Below are 9,216 nucleotides of genomic sequence, written 5' to 3'. Positions count from 1 at the left end.
TTGGTATTGGGATTAAGTAAGTGTAGTTCTATTCTGAAAAAGTTTGTAAAATTTGCGACTCTAGATCTGAATGTAAGTTTCACCAACCTGGCTGAACTGGCAGTATTGCCAACGCTAGCGTTTAATTTGTAAATTAGTTGCGGAACATTTTACTGTTGCTAATGAGTTGGAATTTCCCTAAAGAGCAACCTGTCAGAGGAAAATTTGAAACAGACCTAACGGAGCGCAACATTTGGGATGCATTGCGATGATTAAAAGTAAATACTTGTTTGTACATGACAACGTTTTTAGTCAGAGGCAAGTGCTCGTCATTCATTTCATCACTCATATGTGGAAAAAATTCTCGGAAAATGTTTGGTGTTTACAGAAGAAGCAAAAGCTTTTAAAGGCACATTTGAATGTAGGTTTAATTGAAAAGGACATTGCTTTTAATCGCGTATCAGACTGAGGAAGTAAACAAATTTAATAAAAGCAACTGTACACACCATCCCTTAACCAAGTTGATCGCCGGTATTGGTTATCTCCACCTCTGAAAAGACATAAAGGCTCCTTTTTTACACGCCTCTTTAGTATGATTAAGTATCCTACAATCGTCACTTTATTACAAGCTTATTTTAGGATACGCTGATTACACAACAAAGATCTGCGGGCCGTATTGCTCATGGATTAAACTCCCTATCAAGGCCTTATTTGGCTATTCGACATTTAACTGCTCTCAGAGTAACCACGCGCTTACATAGGATAAGATGTTCACTTTTTATCTCTCTTTCTGTCCTTTCAATTGTATAAATCGAAAAGTAATTGAAAATTTCTACGGCACGACTACTTTATAGTAACTTGCATGAGTACTGCGTGGAAGTAAAGTAGAAAACATGGGGTTACAATAAGGAGATTACCCAGTTTATAATTTAGTGGCCCAAATCCACCCACCAATGTACTTATAGCGATCCCGCCATGATATGATGCACACTATGAGGCACCACGAAGGATTCATATTGTGGTCTGTTATGAAGTGCTTCCCCTCCCGAGCAATGTGTGAAATTAAAGGCGGACTAATAAGGGCAAAAATCTTGTAGATATAACTATTCTTTTTACTAAACTTATAAGAAACAACCTTCTATAAGCAACTCCAGCGTACATTTTTACCTCAATTCAGGTCCTTTTGTCTTACACATTGGATTTGTCAACTCGTTATGCTCATCTTTTAAATTCCAAGTTTAGGAATTATCATAATCAACTTTTTGCAGGTGCGCAAGGCAACAAATTATAAAAGTTGGCAAGATTTCTGCTTTAAGCATCCAATGGGTTGTAATGATTCTTGGAATGAAGTTACGCACTTGGCGGTGGTTGCTTTGTGCAATGTAAATTGACTTAGCAGTTGTTTTATCAGCACATAAAACAATGTCATCCGCTATCAGTTTCGCCTGTCTACAGACCACAGGTCTGTCTTACCTACGCAGTACATTTGATTGACAAAGTTGTATGAAAGGAGGTAAACCGTTTTCATTTGAGATAGTGTGGGGAACGGTTTTCCGATTTAAATCAAAATTCAAGAAGACACTAAATTAAACCGAATCAAAAGGCCACTAATTTAGAACACCACCTCAGTTGCAATCAGGAAACATTTAAATTATAAATTTCAGAAGATGAAATATAACTGTAATGCAGAAAAATCCACAACGTGAAATAAAAGGCAGTGAAACCATTTCTAAGGAAGTAAATGTCTTCGGTGACAATGCACTCCTCTTTAGCTTTAAAGCCTTTTTTGAGAAACCAATGATTTGGAGTGAAGTAGCTGGCGACTACATAATGACAGACCCAGTGGTAGTTCTTCTATCTCTAAATTTGGACTATAAATATGCGCACTGAGAAATGATTCACTATTTGCTATTTTAAAGACATACTAAATTAAATAAAATCATATTTGTTAATGCTGAAATGCTCCTACATCTCTCCGCAGATGCGCGAAGTGCCTAAAAATAATCTGAGCATAATACTTCTTCCTGAATTGACCCTACTTTTTCACTCGAACACTAAAATGTTCAAATATCACCAATGAAATGTAAATTTAAGCACATTTATTCGCCGCATCATTGCGTTCATGTCCCACCACAGAGAGATAAATCCAGAATAGACGATGGTAAAATTTGATATATGGGTTGTATTATGTACAACTTAACGGTTCTGGCGGAACGGCAAGATACTGTCCATTCATGAGACCTCCACGTCCACACTGACACGTGTCTTCTCACTCTCTCTTTGATTACTGTTACTAGCATTGGGAATGCGTGGCTGGTTGAAGTGTCGGTCGTTCTGTCGCGTCTTCATCATCATCTCCTCATTGCAGTCTGAATGATCGTGCCACATGCGCTTCCGAGAGTTGCATTTCCATCTACGGTGATATCTTTGAACCACCTTACTAAAACAATCACAGCATCATCAAACTCATCGAAAACTACCGAATTAAATGTCTAATTGAGGTCCATTTTTTGTATAATGGGAGAATATGTGATGAAAACAAGATTTAAATAATCAGTCAATTTCCATTCCTTCAAACAGGTCCTATTCTCGTATTTTACCTCACCTTCGAAATGGTCATGCTTCAATTTCAAAGAACAGTTTAGTCAAAAATGCGGAGGTACGAGTTGTCCAACGCACATAACACTGGATATGTGAAAAAAATCCTCAACGATGGGGGGCAAATTTAGCTGCAATCCCATTTGTGTGTGGGCATTTATAGCATCAACGACGAAGGGTACCTAATGCATCGCGTACATAAAATGAATGTTTCATGCAAAATTAAAGGATGCTGCTTGGAAACGAATCTTATGTGTAGAAGTGCAATTTGCAGCTACAAATTATGACTTGCTCGTAAAGAGAAACATCTTCGTACACTTGTCGATACTTGAGGCGCATTTTAAGACTACTTGTCCGAATAAAAAATATTAGGTGAACGAATAGTGATTAAGGGCAGAGTAGCTGGGTCGGCTAACGTACCAAATTTGTGAGCGATTCCACTACTTTACTTGTCCAAAAATACAATTTCTTTAAAATTTTTGCGTAATTTTGAAAGTAAATATTTTGCTATACTAGAGGTTACTAAGAACGTAAACGGTTGTTTTACCTCCATTGCATTCAGTCTAATTGATGTTTCACGCTGTGTTTACGCTTTGCTTCACTTCATTACGATTCTCCCAATAAATGCGATTCTGACCAGAAGTATTTCCTTAGAATGCGGGCTAATGCAAGGCCAGTGGTTTGAATGGGCCTAGAATTGTAGTTTTCGCTAATATAAGCTAGTCTGTCCGAATGTAACTCTCCACAAGCATTATAAGCACAGCTTTGTTGATAAGTGTATACTTCCTGCGTTCATTGAAAAACTATAACGCGACCCTTTTTATCTTTAGAATTCCCAAAAAGAATTTGGAATGTATGGCCCAATTCTCACTATTACGGAGACATCGTACAGCTAGCGTACCACTAACATAGGTATTAATCTACGAAACCCTAATTGATATTTAAGTACGACGTATTACAATGAGGTGTTACGCTCTCAATAATATTATCTCTGGTGGACTGATTAAACTCTATACACCGCTCCGCTCCATTTGATCATGAAATAAAAGTAACGAATTTCACAGAGCAGTTAAGCTTTAGTAAATGTTTGCCACTCTGCCGAATCCACAAACGTATTAATGCAGCTGAAGAAAAATTTGCAACTAAATTATTGCTAGAGGGGCTTTACAGCGTCCGAATCGATTTGAAAGGCACCACTTACTCAAAACTAACGCGCAACAGGGACAGTGTCAATTCAAAGACACCCTCGCAAGGTAAAAATATAAAATTATACTTTTTTGTGTCTTATCTGTAAAATGAATCAATTCTGTAGATACCGGTTTTCAGGTGGTATTTGTTATCATGACTTGTACGTGTGCGAAAGCTCATCATAAGTTTTACCTACCTTCGACGATTTTTCCGACGTTCCGTTATTATGGTATGGGCGCTGAACATCCAAAAAACAACGGGATTCGTAGAAGAATTCAGAGTTACTAAATGCTGAATAAAAGATAAACGGTTTTTCATCCGAGAAATCGTGTAATACATTAAAATAGTGTTAACGATTAAAGTAATTCCCAAGCACAGTTTTTACTATCCATGAGCCTTGGTAATTTGCATTTACAATTTGGAATGAGTCGCTTAATCCAATTACAGTAAGTAATTTTGGATAATGAAAAGATAATTCAAAATTGGAATTTTGTCTCTAATTAATTTAGACCAAGGCCATTAGGGGTTGGCGGGGTGACCGGTATGTGCATAGCATTTGAACGAAACGTGTATGTGCCTTTCGTGATGGGCAGATACTGATACTACTAAATACAAGGGTTGTTCCTAAAATACAAATCGAGCCTGTCATATTTGGCTTCAAATGAAGGCTTTTCACATTAGTGAGTTTTGTTTTTCAACTCATGACTGTTTTAGCTTCACATGACATAATTACGCCAACAATCGTGTACACACTAATTTATGATGAGTGTAAATTGCTACCATGCCAAGCACTGCCTACAAATCGGCATTTGTAACCTGCAAAGGGGATAGCCAAGTTTTCATAATTTTCTAAAAATGTATACGACTGTATTAAAATACTACTATCTTAGAATGCATGCCTATATTATGGCTGCCAAAAAATAATTTATCTTACTTCCAAATTGTGCCTTTAAAATATGCTCTTTTTGGCGTTTCCTCAGGCGCACTGCCATGATAAAATTCGTGTTATCCGAGGCTTGGTCATTAATTTATAAAAGCCATAATTTTTATCAAGTCGAATTGAGCAAAGGAAAGAGCAAAGTACCAGCGGTGGTTGAAACAATAACCGAAATAAAACAGTAATGATTAATGCTTTAGCATATGTGGCAGTGAAGTACCGTGCATAATGCAACCAGTGACTGCATAATTTGATTGCCACGGATAGTGAAAAAGTGGAACTTCATTCCACCACCATTTGATAGGCTGTGGTAGTTGAAATATCTAAAGCGCCTATGTGTGCAATAAAGTGCAGCAAAGGCCTGCGATTACGCTAGTGACATGGTTGTAATGCTTAAGACCAAAAACCAGCCAATGTCTGCTCTTAAAAGGCCTCACACAAATAAAATACATAATAATGAGAAGTGTTTTGGTTTTCTCGCCATAATTCTGAAGATTAAATTTAGAATATCATCCAACTTCAAGGTCTAAGTTTTTTCGTAAGAATTCCTTAAACTGAAATTTAAAAAATATACGTCTCTCGACCGTACTCACCTTGAAACAGGGTTTACATAGATAGAATTGTTATACTTTGATGAACTTTCACATATATATCCACACAATGTTTAGATTTGAACCGAGTAATAAATGCACCGTCTCGGCAGATACTCGTCATCACAGTATTTTCATTAACCTAGTGACCAATGTCATTCTATTGTACCTTTCAGACGTGTGCATGGGTATAGTATGATGGGCCTGAGCACTTTAAGTATAAAACAGTATTTCACGTTTCATTTGGACAACTTCGCTTGGCAATGAAAAATGCATTAAAATAGAGCATTGCATTCCAGTCTATATGTGTCACATGAGATTTTTAAGCATTTGCATAAAATCTTGAAAATGTCATCACAAACTGAAACATGTGAGAGAGTGGGACAAGAACTTCCTAAAGAGAAGTCTCTTTTCTTGTCATGAAGCTTATAATTATTGCATTTGGTTCAAATTTTTCTGGTATCACTTATTCGTTATCCTAAACTGAAATCTTGAGGAAATTTATGTGCGTTTTACTTACAGCTGAGACATGCATACGTATACTTAACGTATGAAAAAATGTCTTGAAATTACAACTACATTGCTCTGGCGTCAGGTACAATTGCATGGACTACTAATGCGATTGCACTGATAAGAAAACCCCTAATTGATTTAAATGTAGGCCAAAAGGCGAAAATTCTAACAAAGTTGTTGGTGTTTCAGAAGAATAACTCAAACTCTACACCTATTTACCAACATGTTTGGTGACCGCTACTGTTTTCATTCGTCACTTTTGCAAAGTCGCATAAACGCGGAATAATTTATTAACTTGATATATAATGCAAATGTTGCTCCAATTAAGAAAACCAAAATATCTTAAAGATGCGCCTAAATTTCATACACTTTCTTAAATCCTAATTGTTCCATTTGTATAACCTAGATAAACAACAAACTATAAACAGATTAATATATAACAAGTGTGAGGTTTTCATGGTATAAAACGCTTTCACTTAGTGACAGTTTTCTAAGTAAGACGACGTTTGGGAGTAAAAAGATGAACTTCACTAGGTTTTACAACTCTTCGGAAAATCGAGTTTCCTCTTTGGTTTAGAGGACCGAAACCCCATCATAGTGCCATCACGACATTTTCTTAGATCTACTAATGAGTTACACTTCCGTTTCTCTGAGAAATCTTCATTTGTACATAATTTGTTCAACTACCTAATCTTTACTTCCTTCTGCAGTAAGCTGGGCTACTAGCTTTATATCGCAAAACGGTTTTTGTTCGGCGTTTTACAATATCGCTTCAATGCGTACTCTTTTCTGAAGGTGTTAAGATTAGACGATCTGAATGGGACTGACACCTCGGCATGCACATACAGAAACTCGCTCGTATTCTGACGTAGGCTGTACTCATTTTTATCCATTAAAGTCTAAGTCGGCATTCGTTCCTGTTATTACTCTGTGAGGAGTAATGACAATGCACTTCCTTTGAAGTTAGAATTGCCTTCTTGGATGAATATGAACAGATAGAATGAAGGCTCTATTGTGTTTCCCCAACATAATCATTGTTAACGGTGCAGTGAATATGGGATTGAAAAGTAGAACCCCTTTTATTTCAAATTCTTTTGCCGACTTCCGGAAATTATACATCGTCTCAGTCGGTCGAGATAATGTTATCAACCTCCGGGAAGAAAACACTCTCCACATGTCCGAAATCGTTTGCGAATTTTAAAGCGGCAAATATTGCCTTACACAAAATGAAGCTATCCAGATTCCCATAAAATATTGTTATTCAAAAATGGACAAAACTTATTTGAGAAATTAAGTAGTTAAAGCCCACTTTGTTCAAAGTAAAAAGTAGAACGTGCTGCTCCATATCTAGAGTAATCCGCAAGATCACTGGTTTCGTAATTCGCCCAATATTTAATGGAACATAGAGTTCTTGGTCTCTTCTCAAGTACAATGTCATATTAAGGCGCCTTTTTATTCAGCTAAATATTTAATGCATTTTTACCATATTTTTAGCATCACTAGTGCTTTTGTCAATCGAAAAACTACAGAAAAATTAGCTTGTTCTCTTAAAACCTTTTTTCGCTGTCGAATTAGTGATTGTTATGAGATCTAGATTTCGTTCGAACAAGCATGTGGGTACTTGTAAATCCTAAAGATAAATGCGACAAACCTGAATGAGTGGAGAAATTGCCATCAGATTCGGTGTATGGGGTCCAATAACACGATATGTTATGAGCAAGTTGTATATCATATAAGGACACCAGCAGATGATATAAACTGCAAAAAAACATGGAATAAAGTTGTCAATTTGATCACCTAAATCTGCACCCGGTTGGTGCTTTAGTAAACAAATGCTATTGGTAACAAAAATAGTGCTTGTAATTGATTATAACTAGTAGATTCTAAAATTATAAGCAATTAATTTTTGGCCTTGTTCATTTGGTATCAATGTTTGTAGAACCATTCTCTAATTATCACTCGATACTACTTTTGTTTCTTTTCGAAGAAGTATTGTGATTCTCCTGTTCATTCATTCACCTCTTATGCTTGAGTTGTTGACTGTGATTTTAACTTAAGTTTGTTGCGCCCATTCTCAATGTTTATAAAATAGGGTCTTCTTTATCCGGTACATTTATTCCTTTTCTTTAAAGCTTAATTAACTTTAAGACAATGAAGTCAATTTAGTTTTAAGCATGAAATAACCTTTTCGTGCGTTAAAATACAACGGAATTAAGCATTCTCGTGGTGCAGAAATTTAGTGAACAAAGCCATTTTAATTCATATTTAATCAAACTTCTATGAATAATGTGTCAATCAGAAGGGCAAAGTTCATTTTGTCGAGATCACAACAACTCCTCCAAACCGAATGGGTGCAGTGTAAGGCTAGATTTCCATCAAACAATATTATACAAACATCTGCCACGTGAAAAAGCTCCTCCTATACGAAAACAAAATGCGTTTTCTCCCAATAGGGCCACAAAATTATCTTGTCATTAACTGAACCGTATTTACATTTGGGTTCACGTTCAAATATTGCACTCAACTGGCAATTTTCTACTTTATTACGGTCTATTACTACACTTTTTGTGGCAGGTTTGACAGTAAGGCTCAGATTTACCCGATACAATGACAAGTGTCATTTTTACTGTTTTTATTCTTGCTCGAGGAATGCATCCGGGTGAAGTTTTCATTTGGATTGGAGCGGCGTGGCGAAAACCGGTTTTATTGCAGGGACGAGAGGTGCTGTCGTTGTTGGCAAGGACGGTTGGGCATTCATGGCAGACGCTATCAATTGCGTGTCGCAGTCTCTTCACCTGCGCAGGTTGATTTATAGGGACCGTCAGTGACTGTTCGGTGTTGGCGGCAGCCTGCCAAATGCGCACCACCATGACCACATGGCAGACGGTTATGAAGAGAGCAGGGAGGATGAACACGGTCACGGCAACGCTCGTCAAGTAGACCTTAACAGATTCACCGAAATTTGGCATTGGACTAAATTGTAAGAGGTAAATTCATCTCAAACAGGGACTTTTAATCTCAAGGACAAATCGAGATATACTACAAGGGGTAGCAGGTGATAAGTTTGTTCTGCTACTAGCAATTGATGCAATGTAGTAGTCCAATCCAAGCACTTTTAAGCAAAACGACAGGCAATAGTGTTAAGACAACACTAAGTGTGTAACACAATGGAAATTCGTTTATCCACTCATGGTTGGCAACTAATTCGGCTGTTGGAAAAGGTTTTATAAAAAACATTTCCCAAACACGCATTTGTATTAAAAGTAGTCACTATTTCATTATAATGATTTCAAATTTTTCTGTTTAGCAATGGCTATCTTAAGTAGCTCCAAATTTGTAACATCCTTTAAATTCCAAGATCTATGCTTTAAGTGCTTCCAACTTGATTTTATAAAAATCATGGAGCATTGT

General features: G+C 36.8%; 1 protein-coding gene across 1 annotated transcript; it reads right to left on the bottom strand. All coding sequences in view use genetic code 11, as the record gives it.

The window, feature by feature from the left end:
• Positions 1-7,339: 7,339 nt before the first annotated feature.
• On the bottom strand, positions 7,340-8,774 carry EGR_06687 (Cardioacceleratory peptide receptor; the record flags this gene model as incomplete). Its single annotated transcript, XM_024495936.1, has 3 exons — positions 7,340-7,435; positions 7,457-7,563; positions 8,405-8,774. The coding sequence occupies 3 exons, from the start codon at positions 8,772-8,774 to the stop codon at positions 7,340-7,342; spliced, it is 573 nt and encodes a 190-aa protein (XP_024349596.1).
• Between the last annotated feature and the right edge of the window lie 442 nt (positions 8,775-9,216).

This window comes from Echinococcus granulosus (genome assembly GCF_000524195.1).
Source record: "Echinococcus granulosus chromosome Unknown EG_S00062, whole genome shotgun sequence".
In the NCBI taxonomy this organism is placed as follows: Eukaryota; Metazoa; Platyhelminthes; class Cestoda; order Cyclophyllidea; family Taeniidae; genus Echinococcus; species Echinococcus granulosus.
This window is presented reverse-complemented; position numbering and strand designations above follow the sequence as displayed.